Source organism: Vanacampus margaritifer, chromosome 6, assembly GCF_051991255.1.
Source record: "Vanacampus margaritifer isolate UIUO_Vmar chromosome 6, RoL_Vmar_1.0, whole genome shotgun sequence".
In the NCBI taxonomy this organism is placed as follows: domain Eukaryota; kingdom Metazoa; phylum Chordata; class Actinopteri; order Syngnathiformes; family Syngnathidae; genus Vanacampus; species Vanacampus margaritifer.
The window spans coordinates 14,746,875-14,769,719 of NC_135437.1; the positions used below are offsets into that span (position 1 = coordinate 14,746,875).

At 39.6% G+C, this 22,845-nt stretch overlaps 1 protein-coding gene across 2 annotated transcripts in view; it reads right to left on the reverse strand.

The window, feature by feature from the left end:
* The window catches only part of met (MET proto-oncogene, receptor tyrosine kinase), a 58,291-nt gene that overhangs the window by 30,016 nt on the left and 5,430 nt on the right, over positions 1–22,845 (reverse strand). For both annotated transcript variants that reach the window (XM_077569210.1, XM_077569212.1), the window contains exons 3-6: positions 22,193–22,390; positions 6,652–6,855; positions 746–871; positions 454–630 (exon numbers count right to left, since the gene is read on the reverse strand). In XM_077569210.1, coding sequence (XP_077425336.1) covers positions 454–630; positions 746–871; positions 6,652–6,855; positions 22,193–22,390 — 705 coding nt within the window. The remainder of the gene's footprint in view (positions 1–453; positions 631–745; positions 872–6,651; positions 6,856–22,192; positions 22,391–22,845) is intronic.

Sequence of the window (22,845 nt, forward strand, 5' to 3'; positions counted from 1 at the left end):
CACGTCCGCCTCCCAGTGCAGAGGACGTGAGATCGAGTCCGGGCTTCGGCCTTCCTTGGTGGAGTTTGCATGTTCTCCCCGTGCTTGCGTGGGTTTTCACCGGGTACTCCGGTTTCCTCCCACATTCCAAAGACATGCATGGCAGGTTAATCGAACACTCCAAATTGTCCATAGGTGTGATTGTGAGTATGGTTGTTTGTCTCTGTGTGCCCTGTGATTGGCTGGCAACCAGTTCAGGGTGTACCCCGCCTACTGCCCGAAGCCAGCTGGGATAGGCTCCAGCACCCCCGCGACCCTTGTGAGGAAAAGCGGCCAAGAAAATGGATGGATGGATGGATGGAAATTACTTCTGGATTACTTACTCAAGTTATGTCTTGTAACTTATAGACTAATCACCGGTACTCCCTGTTACTTTGAGGATACTTTCTATGTCAAACTACTTCTAAGTGTTACCTTGGTAATGATGGGCACACAATAGTCCTGCGTCCAGACGGATGGGGCATGGCACTGGTGAGCTCGGGTGCAGCGACCGTCGCACCAACCACACTCTGTCACCCGTGAAGACAGCAGACAGGAAGTGCAGGACGTCAGCTGACCACAGCCCGGGCCAATCAGGGGCACTTTGGTGATCTGGTAGAATTCAAAATGTGGTAGAAAATGTCAGTATGTCCTCTACCGGTTGCATCATGGAACAAATATTCCTCACTGTCAGTATATATTCTGTTTTGAATGTTGATGGCATCACCTTGTTTCCAGTGGCCACAAGCAGTGCTCCGCTGCCCTGGCCGTCGAGCAGCGCCACTGAGGACGTGACGGGTTGCGAGTCCAAGCGCAGGTTGACGTGCGGCGAGGCAAAGCGGGAAAAGCGCACCTGTAAGAATCGCGTGACGTATGAAAAACATGCGGGAGGCTCTTCACCAAGCATCAACGCATACAAACTCAGGTACCCACACAGGCACGCACTGGGAACACAAGCACTCTCATGTGTGCGGTGTGTGTGACAAACAAATACACACGCACACGCACTAGAATTCAACCAACATTTACAGGAGCAATGCTCTTCTAAGATCTCAGTGTCAGATGTTTCATTCAATGTGAAAAATAGCTTTGTCCACTATACATCTATCATCCATATTTCCGTCCAAGTACAATGCCTTGCAAAAGTATGCGCTCCCCTTGAACTTATTGACCTTTTGGCACATTTCAGGATTCAAACAGTTAGCAAGTTTTTTTGTGAAGAATCAACACCAAGTGAGACATATTTGTGCAGTATAAAAGAATATACAGTGAATGGCACCTCGGAGTTTGAACATAATTCATTGCTGCAAAGTGTTCAAAGTCCAAATTGTTTAACATCCGGAAAAAAAAATTCTATAGGAAATAATGTAAATGCAATTAATCCGTTCCCAAGCTCCAAAAACAGAAAATTCCTATTTTAATTTCTATTTATGTTTTAAACATTTACAATACAGTACAGTATTTAAATAAAAATACCTTACCTTTTTTGTTGTGGTGCGATGGCATCAGTGGATGATAAATGCTATGTTATTGCTAGCTTTAGTTCAGTGTTGAGTTTGTGTATTTTACATTGGGCATATTGTTAGACTACTAAGCGGTCCTTGCGTGCGTTGTTTAACATCAGGCACTTTGTTGAACATCTAAAGGGGGGGGTCCTTGTGCCAGTATTTACACGGTAGTTACTACTGCGCGATAATCTCCTTCCTAATTCCACTGTGGTTTGTAGCACTGTATCTTTTTCTTTGCTGCCACTGGCACCGTTGTCTTTCTTTGGGCCCATGGCGAAGAAAATTGTCGTGGAAAAATCAAAATGTACTCGCGAGTATGGAGCACTATGGAACACTGAAAATGAGCAGCGTGAGCATTCGGCATTGTTCGGCTTTGCTCGGCTTCACTCGTTTACCCGTTTACAAGGTATGTTCGGCTTAACTTGCTTTGCTTGGGTGTTCGAACTCCGAAAATGAGTTCAAACCCGAGGCATTTTTTACTCCGATTTTTTGGGTTGAAGTCCGAATTGTACGAGTTCCGAGACGTTCAAACGCTGAGGTTCCACTGTATATGATATTTTCAACTTTTTTTTTTTATCAATAAAAAACTGTTACACGTGCGATTAAAATTAATTAATAATTATTCACCCCTTTTCTCTCAGTGCAGCCAACTGACTTCAGAACCTGGTACCATAAAATAAGGCTGATATCAGCCTGAAATGATATCTGGTATCGGTACTCGTACATCTCCAATAATAAATCATCTTTATCTATCAATCAATCGATTGATCTGTCTACACATCCATCCATCTATCTCCATTTAAACTGAACAAAAATATAAATGCAGAATTTTATCTATGCTTCATTTTCACAAATCTGTGTTAGTGAGCACTTCTTTGCTCAATCATCCTCAAAATACTGATCAGACCGCATGAATATTGCACTGGTGTGCCTTAGGCTGCCCACAATAAAAGGCCACTCGAAAATGTGCAATTTTACTGTATTACGAGACCGAAAGGGCCAGAAAACGAGTTTCAATTTTTTTTTGAGAAATATGCCTCAGATCTTGTGTCGTGAACTGGCGACCTCCCGACCACCTGCGCCGGGCCCAAAATGACAAAAAGACGGCCTGAGTGTCGTTCTTTGTTTGAAGCTGTCAGCTTTTGCTGTATTTCAGTTTCCTGCTCGCACGGACTCGCCGCCACCGCGCTCAGGAAACATTTCTCCCCTCGGCTTCGCTCTGAGTCCACTGTGGGAATAACACAGCGGTCGCACTGTTTGTTCGGCAAACACCAGCCCACCCCCCCCCCCCCTACGCCTCCTCGACCCCCCCCCCCCAACCCGCCTAATACAATAAGCTGTAATTCACACCACCATTAACTCCTCCAGGCGGCCATTATTCTCACTGTTGCAAAGTTAACGTTGAACCGCTGGGGAGGTCGCACACTTGACAATGTGTGTGAGAATGAGGAAGTATGTAGACAATCGCTTCCAGTCACAAAACATGTCCCCCCCCCCCACCCCGCCACCCCCCCCCCACCCCACACACACACACACACTCACACACCCTGCCTTAGAAAAATCACCAATATATGTATTTTGAAGGTCCCAAACATGACTCGTCAAAACACACTCAATAGCTAAAAAAATTAAAATTAAAATCAGCTCCAAACCAAGGTTGTTATTGTTAGCAAAAATGAACAAAATAATGAAAACTAAAATTGGAAAAAAACATTTGTGTTAACGAAATCTTTGTCAATTAGTATCATAGATGAGCTTCTTCTGTATTTCTGTACATCCGCCCAGAAGAAGCAAGGTCAAACAGGGTTTTGTTCAAAAGTTAGATAAAGTGTGTGTGTGTGTGGGGGGGTCACACGAAATCTATGGTCTATATGGACGCACATGCGTGTAAAACTCTCAAGGCATGTATAAGTCCCAAGGACAAATTCAACAGTGAGTATGTCACTATGGTTTGGAAGTGAATTTTTGTGTGAATTCCAGCGCTTGTACTTTCTTTGAAATTGAGAAAAAGTTAGATGACAAATTTTTTTTTTTAAGTCAACCCGTGTCGTCGGCTTTGCCAAATGACACTAACGGAGACATATGACAGGACACACACAACTGAAACGGGAGTCAGCCATTTTAGTTTGGAGCTGGTATTTTCCGCAAATTTAAGGGCTTTGACTTTGTCAGAAATGTGTGAAGAAGAAAAAAGTAAAAAAAAAATAAACATTGCCTCGGTCACCAGTTTCACTAATCGCCACAAAGATGGATGGACCTGCCTAGGCCACACGAATAAGCTTCAAGGACCCATGACGGAACAGTGAGTCGGCCATTTTTGTTTTAGAGCAGCCATTTTAGGCAAATTCCAAGGTTTGTAGTCGTACTTTGACAAAACCCCTACTCAGGAATCCGCCCAAATGAGCCTCAATCGGAAGAAAATATAATAGTTCACCATAGTAGCCCGCGGGCCTGCTCCACAAGCTCAACAGTGATAGGACATTGTGATTTTCTGGTGTAGAAGTGAAGTGGGCTTAGCATGGCAGCAAATTATCATTTTGAGGATTCACAATGAAAGTAATCACAATTGCTATTGATAATGATAATAATATTCCTGTTGACATCATTGTGTTGTACACATAACATTATTATAATAGTTAAACAATTTGTAATTTTTTGTGTGAATGCTAAACTGTATATATTTATGCATGAACAGCAGTAAAAATATGACGAGTAGAAGGTGCATGAGCTGATACATCGGTCAAGCACAAGCGAGCTGAAAAAGGCGACAGCTGCACGAAAAGGGCGGGATGGCACAGCCAATGGGAGAAGGCGGGAGTGGTGGGTCGCGGTGCACTGGGGGGGTGGGGGTGTTCACGCTGATCGGCACGTTAATGGCCGAGCGGCGGTCTTCGCTGACACGTTCCCTCGCACGACATTCCCAACTCAGCGAGGGTCCCGTGCAGCTGTTGCTGTGTGTTTTTCTCCAGCAGCTGTCCTTTCAAATTAACTGTCCAGCTATGCCATGCGGGGGCAAAAGTATTGGGACAAACAAAGATTTATCGATAAAACAATCAATCAGAGGCTATTTTGCTTTGAAGCCGTGATTTCAAGCTCATTTTGGACATTTCTAGGTGTAGTTCAAAGATGGACGTTTTGTTTTATGGCAACAAAAGTCGAAGAACGTATTCTTGACAAATAATGCTACATTTTCAGAACTCAAAAACCGACCCGCTTGGGTCAATTTGACACTTTGTACAAAACAAGCACAAAAAAATTGGGTCAAAGTGACCCAAGTTCCGAGTTGGTCCGAGCTTTTTGTGTTGATCATTGACAGAAAAACTTACAAAGATAGTGTCTCGCTATTGGTTCAGTGGCGCAAACCAGGAGATTTGAAAAATTCAGCTTCAAAGACAGTTTCTCTTAGCAACATGCAATTTGTATAGCATGTCTACTAAAAGTAGCCCCACAAAAAAGTTTCAAGAAGTCAAGCAGAAAAGACACAGAAAGTCTGCCATTTTGAATTACACAAAAAAAATTGGGCTAATTTCTTGTCTGCTAGATTCTTGTGAAAATTCAGCCCCTGAACCTAATTTCACTTCATCATGACATTTTGCAGCCAAACTTGTTGTGGGTAGACCCACAAAAAGTATTAAAAAGTCACGCCTAAGAAGAGACAGGAAGGCGGCCATTTTGGTTGGTACTGGTAACTGACATTTTAGGCTAATTTCCAGGGACCTTTGCCGTTCTTTGAAATATTTGGAAAATTCCACACCTTAACTTCACTCCCAGCCATTTTCACTGAAGCAATCCCCTTCGCTCTCGGCTGTTTTACTGGATTTTGACTGATTTTGCAAGGCCCACAGAATAAACGGTGTTCTATTGCTAAAAAAAAAAAAACTACCAAAAGAAAGATTAAAGTCTCTTCTTTCATCAGAAAAAAACTATAATTCTATCTGTTGCCATTTTGCAGCAATTAGCATTAGAATATAGCTAAGTTCCATCATTATTCACAAATCTATTTAGAATTATGAGGAAATTTGTTTGTTTTTTTCAACATGGCCCTGGTTGATCTCTTTTACTCTGTTGCTACCTGCTGGCCATTTGTGTAATAACTACCATTTCATTCAACCGTTCTTTGCAGTTGAGAGGCTGCATCAAAGCCTTCCTTATTCGCTAGCATTAAAAAAAACATAAATAAAAAACTTATAAATATGTTTTTGGGACACTTAAACCTTTAAAAAAAAAATTAGGAGCAAAATGAACTAAGCACATGTTTGAGAAGTCGGGTTTAAAAAGACACAGAAAGGCGGCCATTTTGACTATTTCTAGGGGTCTTTCAAAGATGAACTTCTACGTGTCTGTTTGTGTTTGTCTGATTGCTAGGAAATCTAGCACGTCTACTAGACAGATGGGCAGCACTAAACATGGAAGTTTTGGCCATTGCGTGTGGGCATAGCATGGCAGCAAATGTTTATGATTTGCCGTGCAAGACTCTACTGGAACCCTGCAATGACTTTAACAACAGTGACTTGTACTTCTTGACTTAAATACGTTAAAACGCTGAAAGAAAGGCAGCAGGTGCGAACGCCAACAAACAGCTGCTCTTTGTGCACGCTACACGCCAAACATGGCGTGAGTGGAGCAACACGGGAGCCTCACTGAGCAGACGTCAAGCTGAGGACTGTCATCCCCAAAAACTGTGCATGAGAGTTTTGTTGTTTTTTCCCCCCAATGAAACATTTCCAACGTGAAGTCCCTGGAACGAAAAGGTTCCAATCAAATATGTTCAGCACCGCAGGACCTGTTCCAAAACCTTCCTGGAACACTCTCGGAAGTACTAAACCCCCAGCCCCCGTAAATTCACGCAATAACTAAATTAGGACAGGTGCCTTCCCCTTCAGTCCGTATACATCACCCAAGAAATACGATTTTGACGGCAGTTCTAGCATCCAAACACACAATGGTTCTCATTCAACCCCCCCCAAAAAAAACATATCGGTCCGTCGCTAAAGTAAACTGCAATTCCCAAATGACTGATCGACCTTCATTCTTCTGTACGGGCAAAGTCATACTGAAATAAATATTTAAAATGAACCCTGAAAGCTCATGTATAATATTAATTGACAAAAATGGCACGTCGCACCTGAATGAGGCGTCCATCGGCGGTTCCCAGGAAGGCGACGGCGTGTCCGTGAACGGGCAGCACCTTGATGGAGGTCACCAGGGTCCCCGTGAGCTCCTTGTGCCAGTACTCCAGACGCTGCACACGCTGGGTCACCTGCAGGCGGTATTTGCCCTCCTTGCCCTCATGGGTGCCCTCGTGCGGGTCACACTCATCCGATGAGCTCTGCATGAAGACGACAGGGCATCAAATAAACAAACGTATCAGGTTAGAATTGTTTTAACTGTCATACAAGGGCAAAAAGAAGTAAATCATAAAAGCAAAAAGTTCCTGGAATCTTTTGTCTTGTTGAAACTTCGATAAATCAATTTTCTTGATGAATTCAAGTTTATTGTTAAAATATATATATATTTTGTCATTTATTAAATATTTGTTTTCAAATCATGCACTTTAAGGAAAATACATTTTATTTTATTTAAAAAAAAATAATTTTAATCAATGAATTTTTTAAAATATTTTTCATGAATAACAAAAAATTAAATATGTGCTCAGATAACTATTAAGGGGAATAAGGGGGTATAACTAATAGACAAATATTTTAATACAATAACATATCGTTATAATAACATTTTAAGAATTATTATAACATATATTAAGATAATCCCCAGCTATATTATGGTTTTTCTTTCCCTCCTATATTACGTTTTTTAAGCCATCTTAATAATATACTAATTATAATTGTAATGCCCTTGCATGTGGGAAAGGAGAGCCAGAGTTACTGATGCACTTACTGTTCTCCCGGCGTTCAATAAATGGTTGCACATCCAAGAGACTCTTAAAGGCAAATGTACTCAGACTCAATATTTTTGCAACTTGTTTTCTGTGTTAAAATATATCTAATGTGTTTAAAGAGTGAGATTTAATAAGCGTAAATGTGTCAAAGGAAAATGGGAGTGATAATAAAGCTGTAAAACTTTTTTTTCTTTTCTACCCATCAGACATATTTTCACTTATTGCGCATGTATCTGGAACATACTGCCAGTGATAAATATGGTTTTACTGTAATCCTGAAAAAAATGATCAAATCCCACACTGTGATGTCCTTGTTGCAGTTTGGTTGCACACAACTTGTTTTTCTATTTCTTTACAGTCATATACTGTAAATGCAAAAATGAAGTGAAGCACTGCTAATATTTTTTAGGCTTAGGTGTTGTTTTTCTCACTGTGGGCCTCCATTGCTCTTTGACATTAAAGCCCGGCATATCATCTTACACACGAATGTCTACGGGCGTAAAAAGCGAAACCCAATCATGTTACCGTTGTCGTCGGAACAATAGCGAGTGTTTAAGTGTCGGGTGTGCGGTGTCTCACACGTGCACCCCGCGGTGACGGGACACGGTGACGGCACACTGAGAAAAAAAAGCGGGAGGGAGCGGGAAACACTTTGGACCGGCGCCATCAATCAGTCACATGACAAGCCTGAGAGAAATGTGAGATATTCAGGTGCAGTTGCACACAATATGAGGAGTCAAGATTTACAACTAGCTAATGAATGAATATTAAACGACCAATAAGCCAAATGAATGGAAGACCAGAGATCCCCGTCCCAGTGACGGCAAAGAAGAAGCGTGTGACATAACCAAACATACCCTCTTCATTGTTGTGCTGTTCAAAGTGCGACATAACCAAACATACCCTCTTCAGTGTTGTGCTGTTCAAAGTGCTCTGATAACAGCACAATGCATGTTGGACTATGACCTTTAGCCCATGAGCCAAATGAAAGGTCATAGGTTAGAATGAATGATGGTAGACATGACCAAAGCCAGTTTCACTTAGCAACATGGAATTTAGTGGACATGTCTATAATAAGTAGACCACAAAAAAAGTCCCAAGATCGAATGTCCATAAATGCAAAAGAAGTTTGAAGAACTTTGGTTTGAAACGGACATTTTTGGCTCAATTGGACCAGTGCCATGAGTCTGTGCTGTAGGTTGCCCACCCAGCCTAGATCAAGGGTTCTTCCCGTACCTGAAAGTCCGCCCCGTCCGATTCGTGCATCCATGCAGAGGTCATGATGCAGTGAAGCTGAGAAAACAAGCAAAACTGTGGTGCGGTCAAGCAGCCAGGTCAAGGACCTCAAGAGCCCCCCTTGTGGGTCATTAATGATTAATGAAAGCCGAGGCCCACAGCTGAAGGCCATGACTAAACACAAAAGGGTTCGGGGGTGGGGTGTGGGGGGCGGGTGTTTCTACATCAAACTGTGGTTCTGCTCATTGCGTTTGTTCAATGCTTCAACGGGCGCAGACACAACAAGAAGCTAGCGGGCCACAGCCACGCTCTTGGAATAGTGACGTTTGACGGCCATTTCCCATGATGCATCAGAGTCCAGCGCTCCGTTACGAGCGCAGTCTGATGAAAGACAAGCTAAGCGGGGCTTAGCGCAGCTCAGGAGGCCTCACACAACTTCCCCCAACATATGTAAACAGATAGCGTCTTGTGTGATATTATATCACAAGGGATGGTTGTAAAAAAAAACAAAAAAAACTTGCACATTTTTATTGTCTGGACAACAAGGATATTGATTTTCTCACACAAGATGGCCATAACATCGGCGGTCAAGGGTCCATTTCAGTGTTCAAGCAGCCTCTCATCTTTAACTTGACCAGTAGTCGGGTACTATTTCTAATGTTAAACTGCTAACAGGCTAACAGGTGTTATGCTAACAGCAAGATAGCAACCTGAGTAAGGTAAAAGCTAAGGTAAATCCATAAGGACTTTTATCTTGCCCTGAAGTTGATTACTACTAGTTCTAGGGCTCAAACGTGAACATGCTAACAGTTATACAAATAGAGAACGCTACATAGCTACTTGAGTAGCCTAATTGCTGAGATATCTCCGTAAGGAATTTATATCTTGTTTGGTAGTCAGGTGCAATTTCTAATGCGAATTGATCAAATGCTAACATGCTAAGACTTGGTAAACTAACAGTGAAAGATAACCGGGAAAGCGAAAACGCTGAGGAAGATTTATAAGGATTTGACACCGCTTACACGCAAACGATCTATAAAAACTATATCTAAGGTACAGCAGTAACAGATTTATATATTATTCTGTAGTCGGATGAAATTTAAAATGAGAATTAATCAAATGCTTAAACATTTACAATAGGTATGCTGACGTTCTGTAGCCAAAATAAAGTCGGTGCCGATTGCCGAAGGACCCACTGGAATGGGTGACCTTTGAACTGGGGATCAGTGAACTTGGGAGGTTGCTAGCTTGAGGGCGTGTGTGAAAGTGAAATGACTGTGTGTGTGTCCACCTGCACTCCCTCAACACACGTCCATCTGCAACTCGACTCTCAGAGTTGTACGTGCGCATTTGTTGCGGCACGTGTGCCGCCATTGTCATCGGCTAGGGTCAGTCGAGAAAAGCCGACAACAAGGCGACAGTGCCCTGCCTGATGGCGCCGACTGCCCGGCGACCCAACCGTGGCCCGGGCTCACGCACAAAGTGGCCACCTGTGAGTCCTGTAGACAGCAACGACTTCAGCGAAATGTTGCTAATTTGAAGGATTTGGTGCCAGCAAGCTTGTTTACAACAACCGCTTGTTGCTAGGCAAACACAAGCACTTTTGCCCCATTAATTAGCTATATAGCTACTGTTAGCTTGTCCGTTAGCTAATTAGTCAGTTAGCTAGTTGAGCTTTTTTTTTTTTTTTTTTTTTTTTTTCTGGGAGATCTCAGTATTGATCATTTGAAATTAGTTAGCTAATTGAGCTAGCTCAAGACCAAATGTTGTTTTTTTTTAGTTAAATATCACTTTTGTAAGAGGGATTTATCCGCTGGAATCATTTCGGGTGTGTATCCCCTGCACCGAAATGAATGACGCTATTCTCTGACAACCAGAAAATGGACTGCTAACATGCCAAACACAAATAGGGTGCACCATCATTTTTTATTCACGGTGTACCTGATGAAGTGACGGGTGAAGACTATTGTTGCTGCTGCAGGGACTCTTGAGTATTCCGGAACTTTTCCATTCGCATACTTTCCGACAGTGCGGAAGCAAATGAGCGATGTCAGCAGGTCACTGACAAAAAAATAAATGTTCTGCTTGGAAGCGCCGGAATCTTCCTGAGGGCAGATCCATCAAACACTCTTCAGTCAAGTGCGCTCCTTCATCCATTCACTCATTCATTCATTAATCAGAGAAGCATGTGATCGCCATTAAAAATGAACCTCAACTGACCCAGGTCCAAACCCAATAGTCCTATCATACATCATCACTTGGATAAACAAGTCAGAACTACAACAAAGAACCAACTGCTGGAACCAGAAGTGGGAGCCAGATGTCAGAACATCTATGGCTAGCAACCAGATCAACAATTTAGATGATCAAGAATTAGAAGCAAGATTTACAATGCATCGAGAACTAGTAGTCATAACCAGAAGTAAGAAACAGCAGTCAGAACCAAAATGGAGACCAGATATTGGAACCGATAATAGAGACAGAAAAACCAGCATCCAGAGTCACGAGTCAGATCAAATCAAAAGATAGAACCAGAATCCAGAACCAGTAGTCAGAAACAGAATCTAGAACCACAGTTACAAATCAGGAGCTTGAACCCAAAACCGGCATTGAGAGCCAGAAATGAGAAACAGAAGCCAGAGTCGCAATTCAAGTCAGCTGTTAGAATTAACAGCCAGCAGGCAGAGCTTGACAAAAGAGAACCAGAATTTAGAACACAGACTTTTACATTTGCATGGGGTTACCTGGAACTCGTGTTTATGCAAATGACGGGGAGGGCTCAACAAAATGCAAAACATAAAACTGTTTTTTTCCTTTTGTGCACTTGATCCTAGTCGTAAATGAGAATTAGTTCTTAAACATTTTTACCTGGTTAAATAAAGGTTTAAAAAAAATCCTCCAATAAATCGATAGATAGATCGATAGATAGATAGATAGATAGATAGATAGATAGATAGATAGATAGATAGATAGATAGATAGATAGACAGAGAGAGCCTGACTCCTTCAGAGGATGAAGAGGATTAAAGAGGAAGAAGAGGAGAAGATGAAAGCTAAGGATCGATGAGATACCTTCTCTTGTTTGGGACGCATTGTGTGTGTGTGTGTACGTGCCTCCATTACTTGAGGGTGCGCACACACACATGCGCACAAACACACACACAGAAGGAGAGCTGGCATTGTGCTGGGATTACGTAGGAATGAGATGTCTGCAGCAGATGTTTGCCGGACTGTCAAAACATGCACCCATGTGACCTCGGACCCCGAGTGTGTTGGATCCGATAGCGTTCAGACCAATAACATTCACCCTATGGAGATTATTCAAGCAATGTGATTGGTTGAGAGGTAAGAAAAACTTTTGCAAAGTTTACTTGAGTAAAACGTATTCATCAAATATCCTTGGGTTTGTTGCTTTAATTGCGGCTTTATCTGCAAGGCAACATTTCCATCATTTCTCATGTATTTTTCCCACGTATTTGTGCGTGCGTGCATGCAAAGCTTTCAATTAGTAGTTGAAGTAGAAGCTCGGCGGCCACAGGCCTGCACGCCGGACTGGACTCTGTGATTAGAAACTTTTTCAAAGGACAGAAAACGACAGAGATCTTGTGTCAGGAAGAGGACTTGATTTTGGAGTTTTGGTGACGATGGCTTGATGACATGAATCTGTGTTTCTTCTTCTACTACTCTAACGTAAACCAAACACTAACCATATTTTCAAAGTGACATGGCCAAATACATATACCAACAGATACAAACTCAATGCAATGGAAAAACTGCATCCCACGGTGTTATTATTGGCAAACAGTTTGTACACCTAACCCAAAACTTGAACTCTAACCCCCAAAACGAACCCCTTACATTATTTTTTCATGTGGTTGTGCGTTTGGCTGCTGCTCAATTCCCCAGCGAGGTCGACAGCTTGCAGCTTGACCGCTTAGCAAGTTATCAGTGGAACAACGATAACACATTTGTCCGTTTGTTCTTGGACAAGAAAGAAAGCAAACACGGTTTGATCATTAACCAAACGGAGCCATGCCGTTAACTCATGTGGATGAACAGCCGGGAAATGCCTGCGGACATGAAAAAAAATACAAATAAAATCGGACAAAAGTGTAGAGGAAGTGTCAAAATGAATCTATTGAACGATAACATCATTAGCCAACAACAGCGGAATTTAGTGGCTGCGAGATCAGCAAAATCTCTTTGTTTTTCTACACTCTGGAAACAGTTGGGTCAAAAATAACCCATTAAGTCATTAAGTGACTGGCACAACTTTTTTCGTCATTCTAGGATGAAATGAAAAACCCACAAAACAACACAATCCCATTTCTGGGGGGTTTCATACAAAACAACCCAAATTGTTTGGTGGGTTATTAATTTAACCCAACGTTTTGGGTTGGGGGGAAAAAAGCACATTTGTTGTTTTTTTGTAAAAACGACCAAACCAGTTGTTTTTCGGGGGGATATTCATTTAATCCCAAAGTTTTTTGGTCCCTATTTGACCAATATTGGGTTATTTTTGGCCCAAATATTTTTAGAGTGTACCAATGATCTTTTAATTACAATAAGTCAAAAATATCAATTGACAAAAACTATGCACTTTAGTGGCTATAAGTAGTACAGTAGATGACATCAAAGCAATCTGATTAGATGCTTAGTAAGTGACTAAATATTCTGGTGATGCCAAGACATCAATTCTCTCATTTTAAATAGAACGTTGGGCCAAAAATAATCCAATTTGGGCCAAAAATTTACTGATCTACTATTCGGGTCGATTTGGCCCAACTTTCTTTGATTTGTTGTAAAATCCCCCAAATTGGGCCATTTTGTATAAAACAACCCAAAAAATTGGTCATTTAGTTTAAAACAATCCCAAAAAATTGGGTCGTTTTAAATTTAAAAAACAACAATAACATATTGGGTCATTCAGTACAAAACAATCCTAAAGACTGGGTGGTTTTATATAAAATAAGCAAAAATATTGGGTCATTTTGTATAAAACAATAATAATAAAAAAAAGGTTGGTCATTATGTACATAGCAACCCAAAATATTGGGTCATTCTGTACAAAATAATACAAAAGATCGGATCGTTTTATACAAAACAATCCCAAAAATTGGGTCAGTTTGTATAAAACAATCCAGTCAAAGTCAAATCAAACCAAGTATCGGCCGAAATAGTGGATCGGTCCATTTTTGACCCAACAGTTTTTAGTGTGTGCCAACACTTACAGCATTCACACAGTTAACCATTTTGTTTAGTGTACTGCGTAATCTCACATTTACAGTCACTGGTATTTTTCAGTGTGCTAATGTAGTGTGACCTAAGATGGATGCAGAGATGCGACGTGTGGAACAAAAGCAGGACAGGACAGGACAAGACGGGATAAGTAGACTCATTCTTTAGCGCCTGCCGAGGAGCCGCCCGCACCGCTGCCCTGTCGTCAACGCTGGCACGGCATGTCAGGGCATGCTTGGATCCAAAACCAAAACGCCTTAGCAACAGAGCACCCTCTCTTGCCCCACACACACGCTCAAAAAAGAAAAAGTCAAAACCTGCAAATTAAACAAAGGTGCAGGTGCACCACCATTTTGGGATTGCATCGGGGAAAAAAAATCATTTTCATTCCTTTATTCACTTATAGGATTAGCCTGTAACATCAGAAAATTGGCAAATATATTAACAAATTTTCACTGAAGCAACCCCCTACGATTTTGACTGATTTTGCAAGGCCCATAAAATATTGTGTTCTATTGCTATAAAAACATGAACCCAACCAAAAGAAAGATTAGAGTCTCTTCTTTCATCAGGAAAAAAGTAAATTTTTATCCGTTTCCGTTTTGCAGCAATTAGCATTAGAATATAGCTAAGTTTCATCATTATTCACAAATCGGTTTAAATCTGTGGGGAAAACAGCTTTTTGCAACATGACCCTGGTTGATCTCTTATACTCTGCTGCCACCTGCTGGCCGTTTTTTGTATTAACTACCATTGCTTTAAGACACCTCTTCAGGTCAGAGGCAGCATCAAAGCCTTCTGTATGCTCTAGCATAAAAAATATAAAAAGTTTAAAAAAAAAACGTCTTCGGGACGATGGCAATATTTAAAATAGAACATTTTTATTTTGCAAATGTCTTATTTATGGAAAAAAACACGATAATCAGTTCCTGCTTTCATGGAGAACTACAGAAATCCGAGGTTTGGACAATTTCAAATTAAACAAGGTCTCTCTATAGGATTAATCTATAATCAAAATATTGTCAAAATAATAATTAATTCATTTAATAATCAATTAATTGTTGAGTAATCTAATAACCTCTAGATTTAATTGAATTTTTTGTCATGAGAGCAGTTACACTTGGATTACTGGTGCACCCCCCTTTTCCACTACACATAATCTAAAAAAAAATTTTTTTAAAAATCCATAAAACTAATGGGGCAACTGTTTCCCCACTGCTAAATTGTCACGGAAATCAATATGTGCACACCCGTGCACCGCCTACCAAAAATTATTACAGTTAGGCATCATATTTAGTATAAAAAGTTACACACAAGCGGTCATGGAAATAAATGCTACGCCCAGGGGTGTCCACTGCGCACCCCCGAAAAAAGCCTGCTATTGCCAATAAAGGCATTATACATAGTCTGAAGTTCAACTAAAACGCCACATCAGTTTTTTACGATTGCTAAAAAGGTACGCGCAAGGGGTCGTGAAAATCAGTGGAGCGCCATTGCACACCACCTGAAAAAAGTTCCAGCAAATAATGACATCACAATTAGTCTGCAAAAGCAACTAAAACCCCACATCGTATTCTCACAATTGCCACAAAGGTTACGTCGTGGAAATAAGTGGTGCGCGCTTTGGGGTGCGCGTACTACCGTATGGACTTTCCAGGTGTGTGTGTGGTGACTATAACATGATCATCTTAGCTCATGAATGAGATAGCGTCTCGGTGAGGAGCACACCTGCTTTCCAGGCTCACAAATCTTGATGATGATGATGGCACAGCTGCGGGTGCGAGCACCAGCTCGGGCACGCACCACCGTGATGTACACACATTGGACACTTCATTAGGTACACCAGCCAATGAGATAAAAAAATGTCACTACTATAATTGATTATTTCTATTTGGCAAAAAGTTACTAGTAGGACTCAGTTCTACTAAAAAGCTCTAGTGAGTTATTCAACAGTAAATTTTGTCAATTTGACTCTATTTACTATTTAGAGTAAATTTGACTGTATTTGGAGTGGAACCAAATAGACTTTTGGAGTAGGCTAATATTTACACTTGGAAGAGAGTAAAATAAAGAATTGAGGAAAAAACTAAAAATAAAAGTCACTCAAGGGTTGAGGAATGAACTCACGACGTTTTGCTTGGGAGACGGCCACACTACCACCTGAGCGATGGCCACTCCTACTGTTTACTTAGCTCCAAGAGCTCAAACCGTTTTTGCTCTCGGAGTTACAAAGATTCCAGCTGACACAAACCATATACAAACACACAGCAGGAGCTGCGTGGCTCAAGGAGATCGGCTGCCTCCCAAGCTGAAGGTCATGATTTTGTTCCTCAACCCTTGAGTGACTTTTATTTTCTTTCTTTTTTTTTCAATTCTTTATTTGACTCTCTTCCAAGTGTAAATATTACTTTAAAACTGAGTCTATTTGGTCCCACTCTAAATAGAGTCAAATTTACTGCGTAGTGAATTATCTTACTAGTAAGGACAAACACCATACTAGTCGAAAGACCGGACCCATTACATACGGTTTCATTTTGAAAATTTACCCGAACCACAAATATCCTCATACTATTGTCAATTATCAACTGTTGTAACTGTTTTGTCATAAATACCAATCACTATTGTCACACATCAAATGAATGAGTGAAAGAATGACATTTAGGTGCACCCCATATATGCATATTCATATACTTTTTTTTTTCATAAAAAAATGTCCACGTATTTTTCCATATTAATTGCTTATTAATGTTTTTTTTTTTTTTAAGGATTTCTTTGTGGTTTACTTTTTTTTTTTTTAAGGATTTCTTTGTGGTTTACTTTTTTTTTTTTTGCCCAACACATTTCAATGGGTGTCAATTATATGCGACTTTTCGCAGACCAGCTCCATGTCAAAACAGGTCAAATTTGACACAATTTAAGAGTTAAGATACAAAATAATAAATGTGTCTTTAAAAAAGCATTCCCCTGTCCCATGTGGCTCCATATTCCCAAAAGTCTACAAAAAAAAAAAAAAGTCTCAACGTCCACATGCGAGGTCAAAGCAGGGATCAGATTAGCATGGATCGGAAGAAAAAGCAGCAAATGCTGATTGCTTTTAAATTCAATCTCTCGACTGATTGATTACACGGCGCCCCGCGTAGTAGGAATGGCGCTTTTTGAGCGACGGCCATTTTAATTAGGCCTCCCCCGCGTTTTGCGAGCAAATAGACAACACATTGATTTCACGCCGGCGACCATCATTTCTCATTATGATGAAGACGCAAGCACGACTGTGATGTATTGGACCGCCGCGCATCCTAATTGGATGAAATGCACATAAGGAATATGAATACACATTTGGAGGCTTCACATTTGACACCACACGCACACTAGTAGCTTGGCCCGAAAAAGAAAAATCATCCTTAAAGGGAAAGCCAAGCCAGAAAAGTTGTTTTCAATGATATGTTATTTGTGGCCCCACTAGTCTAATTCTGATTAGTATTGTGTTTGTGGGGTATGAATTAATCAGCAAACTCCACCAGTTTTTATCTATCTGAGGAGGCGGCCATTTTGCCTTGTACTGCTACTTGCTGTCAACTGAAAATGACATCACAGTGCTCAGCTTGCAAACGTCACATGACCAAACCCAGAAAACAGGTGAGCTGTGATTGGTCGATGCCATTTTTGCAATTGGAGTTTCTTTTTTCCTCATCACAAGTAACATTGTTAACTGTCCAAATAGTGTAAAAAGAAGTCATTTTTATTCTGTATTTTGGTTTTACATTATTTTATATTTTATTTACATTATTATAATTTGTTCACTGTTTTAATTCTTTTCTCCTCTATTTTAAATTCATTTAACTGTGATTTATTTACTGATTTTCCATGAATCATTAATCAATCATCATGTGACTTACATGAATATGAGCCGTAATAAAAATAAACATTTTAAGTTAACCCAACTCATTGTCTTTGATGACAACAACATTTTTGATGTGCTTATTTTTCCATTGTTGTTATTTTTTGCTGTTATAGTCCCTGGAATTATTTGAATATTTGTATTAATTTATTTAGTTTGACTCCCATACTTTTCCACCAATGCTTTATTTTAAGAATCATTTCATAAAAAAATATATATTTTTTCTTAATTAATATTATGTAGTTTTTTTTTTGTTATTTTTGCAATTTTTTTTTAATTTATTAGATTTTTTTCTTTTTTTCCTGAAATTATTTTAACATTTATACTTCTCAATTATTGTCTTTTTATTTCTACTTTTTTGTCTTAATTATCTTTCTCTACCTTTCAAAAAAAAAAAATCTTTTGGCGATTTTTAAAAAAAAAAAAACTTAGTTTGACTCCTTTTCTTAATTTAACTCACTCTTTTCTTTCTTTATTTGACCTTTTTTCCCCCATTCAATCCAATGCAAGTTGTGCTTGTCTGTTGTCCCAACATGGAGCAACGTGTGAGTCACCATTAAAAACATCCATCATGCACTGGAATTAGGAGGCTTTCTGGCGATGACAACCGCCACTTAAAAAAGTTCAAACGCGCTCTTTCCGCTGCGCTTTCAATGCTCGCCAGATTCCTACTGGGACTTTTTTTTTTCTCTGTCCAGCATCAGCGGCAGCGAGGAGAAAAAAGACGACGAAAATAAGCTTGTGTGCGCTGGAGTGTTTGAGCTCCAGACAATCTTTATGAATTTATGAGGTCGCTTATCATATATGAGGCCAGCGACTACCTGCCAGATGCTCGCCCGACGCCTCGTAAACAGGAGCTGGCGCAAGTACTACTACTCAAACGCTGTACTTAAGTAAAAGTGCACATACTTGGCTCATGGAAAAAAGACTTTCTAATAATTTTGCACCCTGGACAAACCCCTCCTCCCTCATCTTGCTATCCTTCCATCCATCCGTCCTTTACTGTAGTAAACTATTAAATGCAGAGTATTTATGGTTTACGCCATGTGCATGAGCAGCACTGTTGTTGTCTGCAGCCAAGGCGTCTGACTGATTGACCGGCACTAAACTTGATAAAAAAAAAGTCAAACAGCCTCACACTTAAAGTGCGATAAAAGCTCAATAAAAAGTCAAAGGAACGTCGTTAAGATGAGCCAGCAGAGCAGCAGGTGTTCAGCTTGGCCAAGAGGAACTTGCACGTAAACTCCAACCGCTCACATCCTTGTAACGTCTTTATGCCGTCAAGACGGGATGAGCGGCAAAAGAACGATAACAAGCATGACAAGAAATAATTTTCCTAACATTAGATTTTTCCTTCTGACTTGTTGATCGTATGATTTTTCAGTTTTTTTTTTCATTGATAAATTTGATAATGACGCAGCACCTTTTCTCTCTTTTAGTGACTTTTTTTGTGTACTTTTTCAATTTTTATAGTCTGTAGTTTTGATAATGTTTTTTTTTCTTTTCTCATTCCTGATAATTATTATTTATTTTTTTTTTTTTTTTTTTGGGGGGGTCCCATTGGCGCACGTCCTACAATATATTTAGATTTTTATATTTCCTTTTTGTAACTTTTTTTTTTTTGCTTTTAGTTTTTTACTTTTTCCATTTTCGCTTTCCATCATCTAGCAGTACCCTTTTTCTTTCAAACCTTCATCAGTGGTGTATTTCCTGAAATTAACTTCCATTATCCGAACCGCTTATCTTCACAAGGCAGGAAAAGCTTCACTGGTCAATATTTTTGGGGTTCTTACCTTTTAATTTCATAGGTGCAATTCCTAGAATTCATTTTCACTATTTTAATAAGTCCCCAAAAGAGCCCTTTTGGGCCAGTTAGAGCAGATTGCACCTGAATGACTCCTGCTGTAGTGACTGACAATTGTTCAGTTCTGACTGAAACCTTCACTCATCCATGCACAGATACGAATAATACCAAAAAGTGCCGTGGCCTGAAGACCTGGTCAGCTCACTAGTTAACATCACATGAGTACTGACCAATGGATTGATTCTGGGAGTATGGTTGGGGGGGTTCTTCAGTGTAGCATGTGGCTGTAAAAGTCGGCTGTAAAAAACAGTTTTGTCAATAGTATTGGAACGCCCCATTGGACCTTCATGACAGGGCGTCCGCCAGGTCACATGATCGATCCAGACAAGCAGCGGCGAGCTTTGGCTGCAGTTTGTGATACTTTGTCCAAAAATGGACGCTTTAAGTGAGCAAAGAAGTGGAGAAAAAAACACACGAGGCAAGTGCACCAAATATGGTCGATGGAGCGGACGCCGTATGCACTTTGAACTCACACTTGCTCATTCGCTCGCTCTTTCATCCACACGCGTCTTAAGTGGAAAAATTCCTAAATTCCATTCGTGCGATCAAGGATGAGATCCCGGAAGATAAAACGGCTATAAAAGGATTTGGGAGTCCTCTCAGGCTACAATGTAATAGCACATAAATAAGCATTAAAGAAAAATACAGCAAATGATGAGGGACCTCGTTTGCATTCTTTTTGAATCACAAAATTTCCATAATGCCACAACACCTTTGAAACTTTTAAGTATGTTTTGCATCAAGCACGCACCTTTTGGCAAATTTATGAAACCTCAACTGGAAACACTACATGGAATCAAGCATTGGTACAAAATTCTTAAACAGTCAATTAATCATAATGCTAATTAAAAAAAATAGGACTGTTCAATACTACTCTTTTTTTAGATCGATATTAGTAACAGTCTGATTTTTTTTGCCATAAATATACAGTAGGTGGCTGGTATTAGCACCCTCCACGAGAACCCGGTACCTTAAAATAAGGCTTGTGTTTGCCAGATACCGATACCTGGTACCCGTACTGTCCCATTTCTACAAATAACTAATAAATCTTGTTTTCGGCCCGTGAAAGCAGAAATGGTTTTAGCAGTAGAGGTAATGGGAAGGTGATCCATATGATTTGTGAAAAAGTAAAGAAAAAAAAAGGATTCATCCATCCATCCATCCATTTTCTTGACCGCTTTTCCTCACAAAGGTCGCGGGGTGCTGGAGCCTATCCCAGCTGGCTTCGGGCAGTAGGCGGGGTACACCCTGAACTGGTTGCCAGCCAATCACAGGGCACACAGAGACGAACAACCATACTCACAATCACACCTATGGACAATTTGGAGTGTTCAATTAGCCTGCCATGCATGTCTTTGGAATGTGGGAGGAAACCGGAGTACCCGGAGGAAACCCGCGCAAACACGGGGAGAACATGCAAACTCCACCCAGAAAGGCCGAAGCCCGGACTCGATCTCACGTCCTCTGCACTGGGAGGCGGACGTGCTCAGCCACCGTGCCGCCAAAAGGATTCAGTTATTTAAAAAAAAAAAATTAAAGACCAAAATAAATATATATATAAATATATCTAAAAAATAATGAATAAAAATATCTAAAAATTTCAAACTACAAAAATAAATTCCAATGGAAATTTCAAAAACATACAATTTCTCAAACAAAAAATCTGATAACAAACTTTCTAATAATAATAATAATAAATCACATTAAAAATATAATTACCAGGAAAAAAAATTAAAGAAAAATTTCAATGTATATTTTAAGTGAAAAATAATGCTAGTTAAGGATTTTTTATAAAAAAAAAATTGTCAAAATTTAAAAAGAGATTTTCAACATTTAAAATCAAATTTTACACCAATGAATTTTTATGTAAATTTCAGATCTGAAAAAAAAAGAAAAATTTAGAAGGAAAATTTTCAAAACGTGAAAATTTCACTAAAACATAGAAAATTGGTTGAAAAAGATCCACCTTTAAAGCCGCATTAAATTTGAGCATTTGAACCGCAGTCATTGCAGATCAGAGAGTATCAAACAATATGAACTTGTGCACACCTTTTGCTTTTACTTTGACTTTTTTTTTGGTTTACCCTAATTGTGCTTACAGTTGAGCTTGACTGTTTGTTTGTTTTTATCTCTTACCAATAATAGTGGTATACATTGTTAAAACAAACAAAAAAGTGATGGGGATAACTGTCACGTTGAGTTAGCAAATGTTTGTGAATGGAGCAAATTTGTTTTTTTTGTCAAGGTTTGTCAAAGGTTGCAAGTTTTTCTTTGCCACAAAGAAAAACTGTTTCAAGGTTCTTAATGGATTGTATTGGAAGGTAGAGTTTCTCCGGCAGTGGCGCATTATTTCGAGCAAATGTATTTCTTCCATAGAAGTGTGCGCAAAATCAAAAAAAAAAAAAAAAAAAAAAAAAAGGGAGAACAATGATGATGACATTTCAAATGATCAATACTGAGATCTCCCAAAAGAAAAAAAAAAAAAAAAAAGAAGTGTGCGCAAAATCTTTTGCCAAGCGATCCAGCAGTACTCACCACATTGTAGCAGGCCCTGCCATCGGAACCTGTGAAGTGATACGGGTCCACCGTGTTGCACTTCTGCATGTACATCCGGAACATGTTGTTCAGGTGTTTGATGCTCATGACGCACACGGCCGAGTTGGCGGTAGGCTCGCTAGAATCGGGCTTGCCACGAGCGAAGGCGGCGAACAGCACGTCGTCGCCCTCCTCCACCTTAAAAAATAGATAAAAACAAAAATTTGGATTTCAAAACGAAATTTTGACTTTAATTTGAAAAAAATTATAATTGTGTATTTAAAAAAAAAAGACATTTGGACAGAAATCTAAAAAAATTCAAATAAAAAACATACATAAATAAAATAGGATGGAAAATTTCAATTATTTAAATCAATAAAAGAAACATCAAATATCGAAAACAAATTGGACAGAATTATTTTGTATTTCATTTAATTAAAAAAAAAATCTAATTACAAATCAAAAATGTTATAACTGCAAAAACAACTTTAGACATAAAAAAACATTCAGTTGGGAAATTTTCAATATTTGGTTCAATAAAAAAACTATTGTAGAAAAAATTCTAAAAAAAAAATTAAATTAGAGATCTAATGACATTCAGATTAAACTGAATATTTTAAAAAATATTTTAGTGAATAAAAAAATTCATATAC